General features: G+C 40.5%; 1 protein-coding gene across 2 annotated transcripts in view; it reads right to left on the reverse strand.

The window, feature by feature from the left end:
- Window positions 1-811: 811 nt before the first annotated feature.
- The window catches only part of Slc17a6 (solute carrier family 17 member 6), a 42,597-nt gene continuing 25,009 nt past the window's right edge, over window positions 812-18,399 (reverse strand). For both annotated transcript variants that reach the window (XM_052712165.1, XM_052712164.1), the window contains 8 exons: window positions 18,076-18,163; window positions 16,629-16,715; window positions 13,586-13,728; window positions 10,407-10,556; window positions 5,717-5,849; window positions 4,281-4,391; window positions 3,782-3,909; window positions 812-2,902 (listed from right to left, as the gene is read on the reverse strand). In XM_052712165.1, the coding sequence (XP_052568125.1) occupies window positions 2,567-2,902; window positions 3,782-3,909; window positions 4,281-4,391; window positions 5,717-5,849; window positions 10,407-10,556; window positions 13,586-13,728; window positions 16,629-16,715; window positions 18,076-18,163 (1,176 nt within the window). In that variant the 3' untranslated portion in view covers window positions 812-2,566. The remainder of the gene's footprint in view (window positions 2,903-3,781; window positions 3,910-4,280; window positions 4,392-5,716; window positions 5,850-10,406; window positions 10,557-13,585; window positions 13,729-16,628; window positions 16,716-18,075; window positions 18,164-18,399) is intronic.

Consider the following 18,399-nt stretch of genomic DNA (forward strand, 5'->3'; position numbering starts at 1 on the left):
AGTGCCTACCGATTCCAGAAGAGGTCACCACATCCCCTAGATGGAGCTCAAGTTGCAGGCTGTTGTGAGCCATCCAACATGGGTGCTAGAACAGCACTCCAAGCTTCTGGAAGAGCAGCATGTACTCTTAGGCACTGAACCACCTCTCCATCTCCCTCACCTCCACCCCACCTCCACCAGGTTCTATATAGATTGAGAAACATAGCAAGGCTTTTGTTTTCACATCTGTGAAACGTGGACTCTGAGCTCTGTCTGCATTTCCCATGACACACACATTCCATGGGCAGTCTCGCTCGCCGCTGAATAGTTTGACTAACACATCTAATGTTACTGCTTTATTTTGTTTTGGCAAACTTGGGCTTTCCAAGCTCCTTTTTACAAATGTCTAAACTTGGAATAAATGAATGCCTGCTTTAGAGAGCGACTGTGGGTTTACATAACACCAGTGACAGTCACTAAAAATGACTGGCAGTATCTAGTCCAGGCTACGTGGGCAATGAAAATGAGGTGGCAGTGTTGAACTGACAAGCTGAAGTTTATTTCCAAACTTTGCTTTAAATTTAGCAGTGGCTGTGATGACACAGTCATTGAAAGATAGAGTTTGACTCAGAGATGTATTTCTCAGCTTTAACTCTCCCTACATAATCAGGTCTCCCCATCTAAGGAAGAGTACTGAATCCCAAGGTACTAACCAGCAAAGCTATTACTGTGGAGCCTATATTTGTCTTCATTGGAACATCCATAAGCAACATACGCCTTGAAGCTGCACACCGAGTCAACCCGAAATGAATGTACTGATTTTACAAAAAGGGTAAATAGAACATTTTATTAACACTTGTTTTGCAGCAACAAAATGACAGTTCACATCTCTTTACTCAGCACAGCAAAGGCAATGATCACGTGACAGTACTTGGAGACACAAAGCAGAGAGGAGTTTCAGGTTCTTAAGGTCAGGAGTGGTTTGCATTTAGAAACAAACTTCATGTTCTATTTGCAGTAGCAGGGCCTCCAGTCAAGAGCACAGGACACTGAACAGATCAAATACCCAGAGCAGACACGGAAACACACCGGGTGACATTTTGCGTTAAATTGGGATATGCATTCTTATCACTGCAGAACATTATAAAGAATTCGGATGTTAACTTCTTTAAAAGAAATAAATCATTGCTACCACAAGCAACACAGGGGTAATTTACGAACAGGAAGTTTTAAGCTTTGCACTTATTGCTTGGTACACAAATGTTGCAGTTCCTGTTGAAATATATTAAGAAATGGCGAGCAAAATGCCTTTTTTTCCATCTAAAATTCTATGACTCTATGAAAGTAGAAATTGCAGTCCCCTAACCCAACATTAGGTGTATGCTATTTTTGGTTCTGTGTGAAAAGTATTTGTTATGTTTGTGTGAGTGGATATGTATAAGATATACAGGGATATAGATATAATTTCAATATATTTTGTCCTATATACTCAAGACAAATATCTCTTAAATGGGATATTAGGTAATAAAATTGTCTACATATAGAATCTCTATTGTTTATCTTTTCATGTTATATATAGCTTTGTGGCATGAGTTTCATATAGTCTCTAGCTATCAAGGAAGATTATCTAAATCATTTTCTATATATTTTGTTGTTAATATTGCATTTAAGGGCTACAGCTTCATAGTAAATTTTTATTAGATTCTTTATGATTTTATATATATATATATCAATCAATTTTTCCTAATGTAAGTTACAACCAGTACAAAGTTGTAATAAAAAATACATTGAAGTCTATTTCTTCTTATAGTTTTTTGCAAAAAAAGTTATGTGATATGTTACATGAAAGTTGAATTTTATTGAAATGTGAGGGGTTTGATACTGTCAGGTAATGAATGGGAGAGCATGGAGCATACTCCTCCCTTTACAAGTTCTCGTTCATAAAAAATAAGTGTTTGTGCCCAAGCATTTCACAAAACACTGCAAGATAAGCTTTTTGAAGATCACAAAATATCACACACTGTGCACTCCTAATAACAATTCAGTACGAGTTGCTAGCTGCTAGTATACAATATAGTTCTTCAATGAAAAGATAGAGCCAATCCATGATATACACATAATGATTATAGTCAATACCCGATCTAACCAGCTTTCCAATCTCACTATGTCTGTAGACAGGATTTCCCTGGGATATTTTGCAGTCCAGTGTAATAAATAAATAAGTGCAGTTTGCATGATGAAGTAGCTTTGGCTTCCTAACTTCTGCAGGATGACACGTGCCAACGATTTTAGTTGCGCTCTCTAACATGGTGATGGGTCCAACGGACACCTACTTATATCTACAGTAAACCTTTAAATCACAAACGGAAGGATGGACGACCTCATTGGAAATGACATAACGTGACAACTTCCACAGATTGCACTGGATGGGGATCTCATGGTCTGTTTTGAATTCATATGTTTTTTTAAACGGCAAGACTTGCTTGGTTGATATGTTAACATGTTCACACCACATTTTTGAAATTATTTTGTGCAATCACAATTAATTCGATCACAACACTAAAAATGAATCGAGCAACTAGCTTCGTTATGAATAATCATCTTGGTCCTTGTAGCTGTATGCATCTTGTGCTCCTTCCTGTACAAACTCTTCTTTCTTCTCCCAGCCGTTAGGCCAGCCTCCATTCTCCTGGGTGGTGGCGCCATAAGACTTGGTGGGACCGTAATTGATGTAATTCTGCGTGATGTCCCCTGTTTCTTCATCCAGTTCATCTTCGTGAATGAAACCACATTTTTCTTCACTTGTTTCCTCAGGGTCTGCCCAAGGTTGTTTCTCTCCTGAGGCAAATATTGCATAAAATATGACTCCACCGTAGTGGACCAGTGCAGCGATGAGGAAGACGTACTGCCACTCTTCACGGGACTGTGGTGAGAAAAGGGGGCGCTGTGAGAGCAAGCTCCATAACTGGAGAGCCGCCCTGGGAGCATGCTCTGCCATCATGCTTTTTGTGAGGCGCTACCTTTGGGGTTACCCATGTCAAGCAAACACTTTGAAATAAAACTGTTTTATTATTTAAATTTTAAGATAAAAATTTGAAAAAAAAAAATCTTAAATATATCTCTAGTCTGCTGAGTTCAAGAATATTCCTTTACATTTATTAATCCTTCTTTAGCTTTTTATCTTTTTTTGGTTGGGGACATTCACTCTGTAACTGAGACTGGTCTTCAACTGAGAATTCTTCAGACTCTTTCCCCTCAATGCTGAAGGGATAGGCATGCATTAGCTCAGCTAGCTCTCCATTGGCTTGTCTTTCTTATTCATTCTCTTCATTTCCATCTGTAAAACCTCAAATCTGAAGCCCTATATATACATATGAGGACAGCTAAATAATAGCATTCCTCATAAAACTGCCTTGGAATCTGAATTGAGGCTAGTGAATAAAGCTGGGGAAGACTGTTTGTCTATTTTATAATCTAGGAGCAAAGGTTTTGGGGGCTTGGGGGTGATGTTCTTGTCACAATGGGGATATCAGAAATAGGCAATTTGTTTTTTGTATAAAGTCCTAGCTTGGCTACTTAACACTTCCAAATAAATAGATAACCTGTGGCTGTTGGAAGGACTTGAGAAACACCTTGCCTGATAGTTGGGGAGGTGGACCTTCTCAGAGCTACTACAGAGATCTGTCTCTCTGGCTTCATTTGTCCTGCCTATGTAGAAGTGGACAGAGCACTCCAAAAACACCACAGCTCCTTCCCAACCACAGGAGAGAATCTTCTACGGTGGGACCCCTCTCGTTCTTACCTTGTTCTTTGTCATTGCACCAACAATGATAGGGCAGACCATCCCCGACAGTGTGCCAACGCCATTTGAGATGCCCATCAAGATACTGGCATATCTTGGAGCAATATCCAAGTGGTTAACATTGAAGCCTGAAATATACACAGAAACTTGGGCTCAAAGCAGTACAAACTTCTAAGAAGCAAGTACGTGGTACAGAACATCAGATCACATCTTCCCAAAAGATACTGGGTGCATACCATGTGCTTTTCATAACTCCATTCAAGGACATCATGAGAAAGAAAGGATGTGCATTTTCCTTTCCAATACTTATTATGGCTCACTGCAAACATTCTCTTAGCAAATTTATCAAGTACAATAAAGAAAGAAACAGTCAGCAAGGGGAAATGTGAACAATAATAATCCTAAATGATGTTTCTCAATGTTCTAACTGTTGCTCAGCACATAGATAATTACTAGCGAAATCAGAATGTTGTATACAGACAAAGAGGATGACTCTTACCAGAGATAGCAAATCCACTGAATCCGACTGCAAGCACCAAGAAGGAGATGGCCACCCCTCTAGTGTGGGAGTAGCCCACAACCAGGAGCAGGGTGGCTTCCATGCCAAAACCTTTGGAGGCAAGCACAGGAGAGTGTTAGTTTTTTGAGAATTTTTTACAATGTATTTTGATCATATTCATCTCCTCCCCAAATATTCCTAGAATCATCCCTACTTCCTTACCCACCCAATTGTGTGTCCTTTTTTATTTAAGCCTATCAAGTCAAATTTGTGGTACCCATAAATTCTTGGATATGTGGCTTTCCACTGGATAATGGTCAACTTATTAGGAGTTACACTCTTGGAGAAAATTGACTCTCCCTCTCCCAGCAACTGTCAATTGCCAATGGCTCCTCAGCCAGGAGTGGGACTTGACGCTCATCTCTTCTCAGTGCAAAAGTGCCATCAACATTATTGAATTAACAACCACTGATTTAACTTAAATCCTACTTCACAAGATTAACCCATAGGTGGCACTATTCTTGGCCAGGAACCTGAGGTTAGACAAGTCATAGGCCCTATGGGAGAATTTTCTGCTATTACTCTGCTAAATCGACATACTTTTAGGCCAACTCCTAATGACTTACCTTTAAACCCACATATTTACTTATCTCTCAACCCTCATCAGAGAAAGCTTCTGCTTCCAGTAAATCATCATAGCACAGAGACCCACAATTGAGCAAAGTGTAGAGAATGAGACCACAGGATTCTCAGCACCAAACAGAACATGTGTACTACACACACACACACACACACACACACACACACACAACCACGCACCTTCAGATGCTCAGGGATCATTATGGAAGAGGGCACAGAAAGAATGTAAGAGATAGAGGCAGTGGATGACCACAAGGAAACAGTGTCTTCTAGACACAGCGGGGCAGCTTCACGTGTGAACTCACGGCCATTGTGACAGTATGCATAAAACCTGTACAAGCCTAAGTCAGACTAAACCCAACACAATTACTATAGCTTTTAAAATTACAGTATAAAATTATAGTGTAACTTTTTATATTATAAAATTACAGTATAACTCTTACAAGTAAACCAAGACTTCTCATTCATACCAATTTGGACAACCTACCTTAGAAAGATATGATGCTAGTAATTTATGCCAGATATTATTAGGGCATTTATTATGTACTTTTTAAGCCCAAATTAATCTGAAGTTTTAGTAGTTAGAGATTTAGTTACAATATATAAAAATGACTTTGTTCAGTGGTATCTTATAATAAGTGTTGAAAAACTTGGCCATGGGAAAATGATTTGAAATGCACTACATGCATGTCTAACTGCCATGAAGTAATCTAACATACGCAGGAAATCATATTCATGTATGTAGATCACAGGACCTTCAAATAGGAACATATGCTTACTACTCCACACGCACTTACCACCACAATTCATGATCTTTCTCACTGTAGTTGTTGAAAGAATTTGCTTGCTTCTTAGGAAATCTGCAATTTGCCCCCCGATAGGCACAATGATTGTCATGACGAGGTGTGGGACCGCAGACAGCATGCCAACCTGTCAAAAGTCAGAGGGGGAGAAACGTTTGAGAGAATAAAGGAAGTGGGCAATTGAGTGACCTTGGCTTTCTGTATCTGTCTTCATCTGCTCCTTATGAGCCAAGGAAGGCAAAGCATTATTTCCAAATGCACACTCACTCTCTTAGAATAAGCAGTAATGTCCACAGAGCAAATCGTGAAAGCTAAGTAAATTTACTTTGATCCTTTTTCTATATTCTTAAAGAAAGAAAAATTTTATTGCTACATTGTGATTCAGTGTGCTCTGAGTTCATGAATCGACCTTCCTGAATCTTGTCAGTGAGTGAGTCACACTTGTTTATCCGTTTCATATCCTTAAGTGTGTTTGCACAAATGCATCATTAATGAGAGGAAGAAGGTGGAGGAAGAGACCTAGGGAGAAAAAGATGCCTTTGGCCCTCAAAAACGCTGTATTTAAATTTTCTATTTTATTCAAAAGGTGAAAGACTCCATATTTACATTTTAAGACACCTCTTCTAAATTTCATAGCATAGATTTCATTTATGGTAACCTCACACGAGTTCTTCAATTTGACTTATTTGCTGTCAAATCCAGTCATATTCTTACACCGTGGTATGCAGCCTCTAAACTGATTTCATAGAAATTAGGACAATCCCAGATCTAGTATGCCTTCAACACACATTTTTAACGATCAACTATGAACAAGAGACTGTTCCCTAGGTATTGAGTGTTGGAGCCCACCTAGGTTTCCTAGTGACTTTACTCAGCAGGGGTGCATAAGAGTGCATGATTGGGCCATGGGCCTGAGTACCAGGTGTTTGGAAGGGTCTACACTTGGCTGTATCTATCAAGGGGGAGGTCTTTTGCCTCTCCCCTTGGCATTGTTATATAAAGCCCCTTTGAAGAACATTCTGGGCTGATGGGTTTTGATCCAGGCCCTCCCAAGGATATTCTGTGTTTCTGTCTGTCTATCTCCTCTATATTTCTATCTACATATTCCTCACTTCTACCTGCTCAAGAGTACCCTGGTTGGAAAAGTGGGGGCTGGTACCCCCACAATTGAGGGGGAGGACATATGAAAAAACACACTTAAATGGGCTATTGCCACATGAATGGATGTCCTCACTTGAGTATATTTTTGAAGCACAACTTCTGGCAAGGGAAGGGCTGGGATGTATTGCTTGTGTTTAAACACATCTTCCAAGTGGATTATTGGAGATGTGAGATGCAGGTTTAAAATTTTTTATTTTACAATGACATATAGAATGTTGTTATGATCATGACTAGTTGAGAGAGGGAAGTGTTCCGAGATGGATTAAATGTTTAAATTGTTGAGTTCTCTCTTCTACTTAGGGTGGGAGTTTTTATAATTTTATTATTGAATGAGGAAACTGAGATGGAAAGGGGCAATTTTTAAATAGTTCTACCCACGTCCAAAGACTGCACTCTGAGCGTGTATGTGCTCAGCAACTATGCCACCTGAGAAAGAAAGGGGAATTTAAATCCGATATTGTGTGTAAGTGTGCTTATCTGCTTACACGTGGGTGTTCAGTAAATGTGACACAAATAAAATATAAGGTAAATTGAGTCTATGGAAAATATTCTTGGTTTTGAGAACAGCATGTTAGAACAGTATAGTGGCCCTTCATTCTTCCTCACCCGAGCTATGTATCAAAATTCAGTGTAAATCAGGAAGGTGCTGAAGAGACACATCCTGAAACACATGTAAGGTTTTCCCAGAACCTCATGTCATGTTTCATTTTACAAATGCAGGCTCTCTGCTTGAGAGTGACATTTCCTGTCCACACGAGAGGTTCTATGTCTGAAGAAAGCTTTGCACTGGGCAGTCTCAGCTGTGTACTGCTCATTTGAACGAACATTTTTTTTTCCACTTTGCATTAGCAAAGAGCAAAGAGAAAAACATTCATTTATTGCTCTTTCAGCAGAGTCAGGAATGAAAGTGCAAGGAGCTAACAGCTAGAGGCCGCTGGGAGGTAAGTTTTGGTGCCCGTTTTAGCTCTTGAAGTATGGAATCTTCCAGTTTCTTAGGCAAAATTTCCAGGAAGTTATTTATGTGTAGGTCTTCTCAGCTCTGGTGACTTATGATGAATAATTACTTCACGCATTCTGACTGATCTGTCCCTCTTGGATTCTTTTTCGTTTGCTCATTGTTTTAAGGTTTTACCAGAGGAAGATGGCTGTTTCTCGTCTGTCACCTATTCTTCTTAGCACTCCTAGGTCCTCACACACTCCTCGTCTCTCTTCTGTGTCAGCTCTACCTGAACCAAGCTCGGAAGTTGTCAGGAAGCAGAGCGTGAAGCACGGCCTCGCCACCTGAGGAACCCAACGGAAACAAATGTCTCCTCTCGTTTGATTGGTCCCTGCATTCTGAGGTTTCACGGTGCTCGTTAAAATCTTAGAATTGACTTTGCTTTGATTTGCCATTCAGAGGAACTGAATACATATACACACACATGTGTGCATGCATGCACATACACACACACACACACACACACACACACACACACACACACACAGAGTTAACTAATGTTGTTCACTTATGTGTGTGCATACATTAGGTCCTATATATAACTCTGTAATGCTGTACACAGTGTATGCATGCGTGTGAGTATGCACATGAACTCATTTTGTCTTAACCAAGCGTACTTGGAATGAAGATTAAGGTGTTCCCTGTGTGGTTCTGTCTATAGGATATCCACTCTAATGCGGTTCGTGAAAGCCACCTTCTGTGCATGCATATTATTTTGTATAAAATTTGTCTCACTTCTGAAAATAGTATTAAAGCTCTCACTCATAGATAAGAAAATTAAGGATGATAATTATTCAAAACTCAGCCCCCAACTTGTAGGTCAACACTTCATTGTAAAGCTTAGGTTCAAAGCCACATGACCTGGACACACCTGGATTTCCTAGGCCCACCATGACCTCCTCTAAATTTTTTTTCAAGTTGGAGAATTTAAAATATTTTTTTACCAGTTTAATAAAAATCTTCAGTCCACGCTGCATAAATAATGTAACTGCATTTTAGCTTTTAAAAACAGTGAATTAATCAATCCACATGTAAGTTCATTTAGTTTTTGCAAACTTCCCCTGATTTTATTCAAGTGTTTTCAGTTAATTAGAGACACAAGCCCAGGAAGATCATTTCACTGGAATCAGTTGGTAACTCCCCCCGCCCCCACAAATCCTGGCTTTATTAGTAGCCTGTGAGTGTCACATTTGTCCTAGATTATGAAAATGGACTCACACCTCCAGCAGTCTTTGTTGAGAGGTGTGACACTCTCAGAGGTCCCAAGGCTACCCTACAATGTTTGATCAGCTCCAGGGAGAAGAGGCTGATCTACAGCAGCCATTCTTCTCAGGGAGAGGGGGACTGTTTCCTTAGAAACAGCTGCTTCAAAAGAGCTCTTAGGCCAGCAACTGCCAGACTCAGGCTTTCTCTAACCCAGCTCTCCGATAGCCTTTCAAGTAGAGACACAATGTGAACAGCCCAAGCCCAGCTGGACTTACGTAACAACACAAGGAGAAACGGCATGATCATTGCCAGCAAAGAGAAATGGATTCAGGACTCAGCAGAGGGCTGCCCACGGAGCTCAGAGCTGGCACTCAATACTGACCTGCTAAGTGTGTGACTAGATGCACAGGTCACCCGATGTATGACACTGTAAAGGGGATTGGAACAGAAATGGAGTATCCATGTCCTAAGTGTGTAACTAGTTAATATACCTTTAGGTGATTTCAATAATTATCCTCAGTTCTGTTTTACCATCAGTCAAACAGAAATGATGACAGCTATCCATCTGGTCTACCAGATGAGGTTATTCTTGAATATGAAAGAAACTTCTAGAATTTCATATCCCTATACAAAAGGAGTACTTAAAGTTGAGTTCTCCCTTACAGAAAATCTGGAAATGGTTTTATTTCTGTATCTATAAACAAAACTTTCTGTGTGTGAATTAGTAACACATGATTTTTGTCTATATTACAAAGTTGCAAATATTTAGGGGAGAGAAGCAGTATTGTATTTCTAAATAACACAAAGTGTCCTATAATAGACTCAACAAATGTTTGTTAAATTACATTGGATGAACGAATTGCAAGGACATTTTCAGCTTTTTTGACTTGCGAAGTATCTCTTTCAATTGGACAGATCTCTGAGAACACAGAAGGGGAGGAGGTTGATAGTAACCGAAACACAATTCCATTAGAATGGATTACCTTTCTTTTTAGCAATTCAATTGCCTTCAACTAAAGGTTTTTGTATTTGTTTGCAGGGAAAGTGTGGGGAAAGGGCTGTATTGTTGCTCAGAACCATTGAGATGTGAGCTACAGGAAGGCAGAGATGAGATTCTTTTTGCCTGGATCTCCAGAACTAGAGAGATATTTCTAGCGGGCAACAGAATAGAGGACACACACACACACACACACACACACACACACTTTCCAGGAAGTAAATCATGAAGGTTGGAAGAAGACAAACTTTTGGCTAAAGGAAGGAATATTCACTTAAATACAGATGTCACCCAGTATTTTAATAAGGTGAACTTGTACATACCTTGCTGATTTCAAATCCAAAAACTTCCTCAAAGTAAGCTGGTTGACTAATGAGCAGTAAATAAAAAGTCCAACTCCTACAGAAATTTGCAACGATTATCGCATAGACGGGCATGGACGTGAAAAACTTCCTCCATGGGGTCTTGAATTTCTGAAAGTCCAAAAAAGAGTGTTACTCTGTTTTAGCATTTTCAGTCTTAATCTAGTGCTCTCTGTTTTCACATGCATGGGCTGGAGCACGAGTATGAGATAAGATGGTAATGGCGGCTTCCCAGTTAACCTTAGGTGTGTGAATACTCATTAAAAGAGAAAACGAAATACCAGTCTATTCCTCTGATTAAGTAGTCTAGTTTTTAAAGTATGCAAAATTCATGTATTTAGAAAATAAGTTCCAAAATCATGAGTTGTAATTTCTAAGATTTTAAAGCAGTTTTCCCCCCAGCAAAATATTGCCAAATAAGTGGTTTTAAGACAACTAAAATGTTTAAAGCTGAATGTACTTGAACAAGAAAGAAAAAATAACAATGCATTATTGCCCACCTCTTCTGAAGTTGGCTAAGCTATCATCTATCTGTAAATCCCTTGACAGTTAGTGGAGATAAATACATGTTAAGACACCGTAGTATAAGTTCCTTAAACAGTCCCGTGTTGTTGAGGTTCACCAGGTACAGCCCAGGACATCATTACCAGCTAATTATGACACTTGAGTCTCTTTAAAATAAGAACATAATACCCGGAGATGGCTTGCTGTGTTTATAGTACCTTTAAAAATTAAATTTCATGCACTTAATATTTTAGACTTCAAACTATTTCTCATAGTCACAAATACTTTCTCAATTACCTTATCTTGAAAACCAAAACTATAGCTAGCTGCCAAAGAAATAATCTCCTAAAATAACCTCATTCAGTGTTTTATCATGTCCTTGTCATGATAAAATGATCAACACAGGAAGCAGACTTTCTTGACAGATTTAGTAATTATTCCTGAGTGTCGAACCCCATAATTGTTAGTATTAAACTATCTTGCTCAGATATGCAAAAATCACTTTAAATGTAGAATAATAAGAACTCATGTTGTGATGAACAGAAATATATGTGATACCAAAAAGAGAGAGGGCAACCTTTACCAATAATATATAATAAACACTTTGGCTTTTGGTGAGTACTTGTTTTGTGACAGCATGATTAGGTAAGCTCCAAGGGATAGGTAATTTTTTTTAATCCTGTACATCATAAATGATGAAAACACTTCACAGATAAATAAACATGGCCAAAAACAGGAATGTGTGCATTGGGATACCTTTGTGTGTGGAATAAATAAGAGTCAATACTGTTTTTTCCTGCTGGGAGGGTACTTTTTTGCTCATAGCAGGATCTTCCCTGAAATTATATTCTTCATATGGTAAAGCACTTTCCCAACAGGAAGAGAAAAGTATTAATTTTTAAAAGATTGATTTTATATATATATATATATATATATATATATATATATATGCATATTTTGCCTCAATGTCTGTGTACCACACGTGTGCCCGGTGCCCACCGAGGCCAGAAGAGGGCGTCTGATCCTCTGGAACTGGAATTACAGAGGGCTGTGAGCTGCCCTGTGGGTGCTGGGAATTGAACTCTAGTCCTCTGGAAGAACAGCCAGTATTCTTTCTTAACCACGCAGTCATTTCTCCAGCCCCCAACTATCTTACTTAGTGCCTTAAAAATCACTACAAGCACAAGTATAGCATTCTGACAACATGCTGTTTATTCAGCTGCTTGGAGTAGGTGGTTATGACAGCAACTTGTCCATTTATGATCCCTATGTTTTTCTGAATTTATATCATGTTCAAAATTATTCCTTGGAGAACAGCATAAAAAAATTTAAGTCATACAGTTGGCTGCAACCTGTGATCTTTCATCGGCTCCACACCCAGAGCAAGTGACTACAAAAGACTACTCAGGCAGGATGATTCCTACAGGTGTTAGGTGGACTGTGTATTAGAAATTTGAATATGACCATGAGTTGGGCAGTGTCACTGAGTCACTGCTGATTGGGTTAGCTCTGGTAGATCTCTACGGAAGAGAATAAGGCACATTCATGGGACAAATTTTGAAACTGTCCAGAAAAATAAAAGTAAACAGGACAAGGTTTGCGCCTGTCTCTGAGCCTTCTGGGACCTGAGGAACACAGTCCTCATCTGTGGCTCATACTGCAAGCCTTTTTAGCAGGCTATAATTCAAGACCAGACCTTAAACATTCTCAGGCCAGGCTATTGCTCCCAAAGTCTGAAAGAAATGGGCCACATCCCCGAGACACATTCCTTGAGCCTTCCCATACTCCCTGTCTGCTGATCCCCTTGCTGCTGGTCCAAATACATCACATTCTCCTGCCCACTTGAGCATGCATGGCTCTTGGCTCCTTTAAGAAGCACACAGGGCTGCTGTCCCTGGTACTCGGTATTCTCTCTTCCCTTTTTAGTTCTCTCTCTAGGGTATTTTTGGTGCTCTCTGTGAGAACTCCCTGGCCACAGATTTCTGGGGCAATGCAGCTGCTGATGTCAGAGAACCATTGCTGATTGTGTTAGCAGTGTTCAGACAAAACAATCTGTGACTATGCTGCCTGCTTTCTTGTATGCAGAATTTGGTCCAGAAACGCTCAAAAGAACTTGAAATACGAGCTCTACTTCCATTTGATCTTATTTTGAAATTTATTTGGAAGTGACAGGAACATATGAAACCTAATAAGAAGAAAGATGCAGTGCCTTTAAGGCAATGGGATGTAGAAAGTGGAAACCCAGACTACACAGTTCCTCTAACCCACTGGTTCTCAACCTTCCTAATGTTGTGACCCTTTAATACAGATCCTCATGTTGTGGTGACCCACAAAACTATAAAATTATTTTTGTTGCTATTTTATAATAGTAATTTTGCTACTGTTATGAATTGTAATGTGAATATTTTTGGAGATAGAGGTTTGTCAAAGGGGTCACAATCGTTCCTGAGGAAGGTCAAAGAAAATGAATGAGAGAGAGAGAGAGAGAGAGAGAGAGAGAGAGAGAGAGAGAGAGAGAGAGAGAGAGAGAGATTGGTGCCAGACTACTTTTATTTGGTAAGGAACTGTAACACAGCTAATCCAGGAAGGTGAGATGACAGGAAAAACAGCGGTAGACCCCATCATGAACCGCTTACTTCCATTGCGCCGAGCAGGTTTGCGCTCTCCCCAATGCTCTCCTCTATGTACCTACGTTCTTCATCCGTAATGGTAGGATGCTTTGCAGGACTCTCATAAGACACCAGAAGCCAGAACATGTACCAGACCATGCCAAAGCTTCCTGCAAAAAAAGGTTGACAAGAAGGAGATCAAAGGCATCATAACCAGAAATACAGTTAACAGTGAAAGGTTGAAGATCTACAATAATCTCAGTGAGAACCATTTGATATGGTGTGGGCAGTTAACTTTAGCTACTGCTTCCTGTCCTCTGCCTCTGGACATCAGGTTTCTCAAAAGCTGATGCCACGGTTCATATCTGTGTCTTTAATTAAGCAGCACTGGTATACAGAAATCTCACAAGCAACTATTAAATAATAGAAAGTGGGGTTTTAGTTAGACATCTCACATTCGGTTACTGAGCTGTTCCAGGCTGGACACAATGCCGTACAGCAGAAGAATATGAACAAGACCAAATCAAATCAAATTATTCATTTTGGAGGACTCCATGGAGTGAGGAGTGAACCTTTTTCTTATTTGCTCAACTTCAATACATAAAAGTGGCTTAAATTTCCAGAGAGGGAGAAATGTCTGTTCCCCTCTCCACCTAGTACGTCTAAAGGTCATAAACAATTTTGAAGTAAAATAAAGAAGAGTTTTCTAGCCTAAATAACCATATTAGATGAACACAGGCCTCCACAATTAACTCGGAAGCACTTCACATGATGGGACTACATACTGCGTATCCTAGCACAGACTTTGTTGATCTTTTTTTTTTTAACTGAGAGAAGTTACATTCCAAGGCCATAAACTGTTTTCCCTCCCTTCCAACCCTCTTCTTTATTTATCACCCTCACTATGAACACATTTTCTTGCTGTCCATTATAAATCTGCAAGCATTAATGGGAGGAGGAAGCCCGACTGGTTTACCCAGCTTTCCCTACTGCTGGCTACTGCATTTTTCTTTCAGCCTCTTCTCTTCATCCCTTGGGTAACAATCTAAATGCTCCTGATCTCACTAATCCTTCACGTTTGTCTTGGTCTCCAACACATCTTCCTTAACACTGTATACAGCTTCTGGTGTGCTCTCTTTCCTGTAATTACTGAACGCTGGAGCAAATGTGATTTGAGGCCAGATGTTGTGGGAATCTCTGATATATGGAATTGTTTTTGCAGGATTTTCGTAGACTTAAATCCTAACTGTGTCATTCATTGATTGTATGATTCAGTGAACAACAGAGTCACTCCAGACCTCCACTACAAAATGGAAAAGGCTTTAGTTTTCCTAGTCAGGGTCCTGTTATTTGCTGTAGCCTCACCTCTAAATCAGAATCCTCCTGCCTCAGCCTCCTAAGTGCTGGGATTTCAGAGTGTACTACAAGGCCCAGTGGAAAGTAACACCTATAAGTTTTCGCCCCCCCCAAAAGAAATTTTATATATATATATAGATAGATACATAGATAGATAGATAGATAGAGAGAGAGAGAGAGACAGAGAGAGAGACAGAGAGAGAGACAGAGAGACAGAGAGAGAGAGAGAGAGAGAGACAGAGAGATGCTGTTTGCATCTCTAGAGCAGTGGGTGTCAGTCACACAGTCAGCATCGAATAACTGAGAGTCCTGCAATCTGATGAAGGTCAGCACTGAGTTCCTCTGATGTACGGTCGAGCATGCCTCTAACTGCTCATCGTTCTAGCTAGCTGGACTCATCAGACATGTCCTGTATGCCACTCTGTTCGTCACTATCATGAACCAGATTCATGTCCTGTGTCCTGTGCCACTTGGTGCTGTGTAGCTATTACTTTTTTCCACTTACTCCACTGTCCAAGTTTTAGCACATTAACTTCAAACAAAAATGGAATGTGTTATTCATGATCCAGATTTTGTCACAGACAGCAAGCAAGCTTGCTTGGTATGATTTTTCAAATATCTAATGCTTATCCCTTGATTCGTCTTCAATGATAAATATGAAATGAGATTCAAGGAGACATAATGGCTTACTTAAATTAGCATTTCTTTTCTTTTTAAAATATATTTTTATTGAAAATAATTTTCTGATCGTAGTTTCCACTCCCCCAACTCCTCCCAGATCTTCGCCACCTTCCCCTCCCACCCACCCAATCCCATCCCCTTTCTTTCTCTCTTTAGAAAACTTCCTTTTCAATGTAAAGAAACAGCTAACATCTGAGATGTGTCTATGACTTTAGAGCCCCATCATATCTTCAAGTAAGCCATAAACTAAGCCAAATCAGGGCAGCAAGTAGCCATACAAAGTACAAAGTGTATTGAATCACAGACACTTGTGAAAACCTAATGGAAAAGTTCTCTCTAGGGGCCCAGAGAGATGGTCCAGGAAGTGAGGGCACTTTCTATCACATCTGAGTTCCATTCCCATAATCCACAGGGTGGAAGGAGAGAACTGACTCCTACAAGTGTTCCTCTGACCTCCATACACATGCCATGGCATGCACATGATGCACATCATACACACACACACGGGGGGGGGGGGGCAAACACATATATGTCTTACGTTGCAGCGCATTCACAAATACAGAAATCTGCCAATGGGCTCTTAACTACCCAAAGAGCCCTTACTTGTCAACATTCTCTAGGAAGATGGATTTACCATTTTGAGACTATTTCAGCACAAGAACAAATGGATGTGGCCAAATTCAGAGGCAGCCAGACTCAGTGGGCTTTCGTTTCTCCTTCTGTGACTGGTTAGTACTGATGCTGTATCAAAAGTGATTGATGAATTAGCACCATCCTCCTGCCTCCCACAGTCCTTCAGCTTGAGGAGGCAGAATCAGGAAAATGGCCAAGAAACAGCAGCAGAGAGGTGAGGTGGGGCTAGCTCCTTAGCCTTAAGCAGCCTTTAAACAGGAGTCTCTTATCCTCCCCACAATCAGAAGCATAATCACTTCATACAGCATCAGGGTCTCAGTAAGCAACATGGTTGTTCATTGTAGGCCACCATGTTCACCTTAGCCTCTACTTAACTCTACTGTAAACAAACGCAACATACCGTACACATAAAACACTGACGACCATCCAGTGTACTGCACGAGGATACCGGCTAAAGGCATCGCAATGACCGCTCCAGCATAGGAACCTAGAGTGGAAAGGGACGGAAGAGGAGGGTAAGTGAGAGTAATACCAGTTTTCTCTTCATGTGCACCAGGATTGGCTCACACAAACACACACAACAGCCACGCACGCATGCACGCACACATGCACGCACGTGCATGCACTCCACCTCACCAAAACATGTCCACCCTACATCCTTGCACAAAACCACAGGACCACATCTTGGATCCCACCTGGGTAGACAGGACACAACCGACTTAAAAAACTGTAACCAGGGTGTGGACTGGAGAGATGATTATGAGCACTTACTGCTCTTGCAGAGGACCTGTGTTCTGCTCCCAGAACCCACACAGTGACTCACAACCATCCATAACTCCAACTCTAGGGGATGCGGTGCTCTTTTCTGCCCTCTGAGGGCACACAGCATACAGACGGCACACTTAGGTTCATGCAGACAAACACTCCAACAGATCAGATAAAGACAAATTGTTTTAGAAAGGCATGTGTTTGTTATCTTGTACACAGCCATGTAGTTTTATCTTCACATGGCGTTTTCTACTTTCATTTAAAAACTTATCAAAATTGTCTGTGGGGGAGGGGCTTGGACCTGCCCCAACTTGGTATGCCAGCCTGTGTTGACTCCCTAAGGGAGGCCTTACCCCTATGAGGAGTGGATGAGGGGTGGGGTGGAGGAGAGGTGGGAGGGGAGCGGGAGAAGAGGAGGGACGGGGAACTGTGGTTGGCATGTAAAATGAAAAAAATTTAAATAAATAAAAAAACTTGTCAAAAATGATTGTGAAAACAGTATCTCAGAGACAAAAACCGCAATATTTAAAGTCTATGATATAAGCCTTAATGTTTACAAATTCAGTATCTACAGGTAATAATATTGCTGATAATTTGTTATTTGGTGCATTATTTATAGTAGCTTTGAAGTTTAAAGTCAATTTTTGTTGTCTCTTGGTCTGATTTAGAAATGGAACTTTTCCAGCCTATCTGGTTCTAAAAGAAATTTTTTAAAGGTGGCCGTGTATGGTGGTACATGCCTTTCATCTCAGCACTCAGGAGGTAAAGGAGGACAGATTTCCGTGAGTTCAAGGCCAGCCTGGTCTACATAGGGAGTTTCAGGCCAGCCACTGCTGTATAGCTATCTTAAAAGTAAAAAGTAAACAAATAAGAATAAAACTACAAATTAATATATTTGAAAATGGTCCAACTTCTGAAATGATACAAAGCACAATGAAAAGCTGGTTTAAAGATGCCAATGAGAATTACAGAATTAAGCTAGTGGTCAAAACCCAAATACTTTTGTAAATGGATTTATCAAATTTTGAAACATTATCCATATTTTTCCTGTTAACCCACCACAGCTACATAATGCTCACCACAAAAGGAGGTGGTAGCCAACCTACTCCTCTCCAAAGGAGGGGCCCACTTGCTCCATATTCCGTGACAGGCTGGATAGGTGACACCCTGTGGTGGGAAAACAAACACGGGCACTTAGGATGCAGGGCCACTTGGAAGTTAGCACATCCCCCCCCCCCTTCCCGAGCCTGATTCTAATCAAATGGTGCCGGTTGGGGGTCGAGGAGGAGCCAGTACCAAAACTCTTACCAAACCCATGAAATTCCATTTGAGACATTTTACCCAGGCATGACCGCACACAGCCTCTTCAGATGCCCCCATCCATCAGGCTTTTCTCTCACCCT

Source organism: Peromyscus californicus, unplaced genomic scaffold, assembly GCF_007827085.1.
Source record: "Peromyscus californicus insignis strain IS unplaced genomic scaffold, ASM782708v3 Scaffold_4__1_contigs__length_199733344, whole genome shotgun sequence".
In the NCBI taxonomy this organism is placed as follows: Eukaryota; Metazoa; Chordata; class Mammalia; order Rodentia; family Cricetidae; genus Peromyscus; species Peromyscus californicus.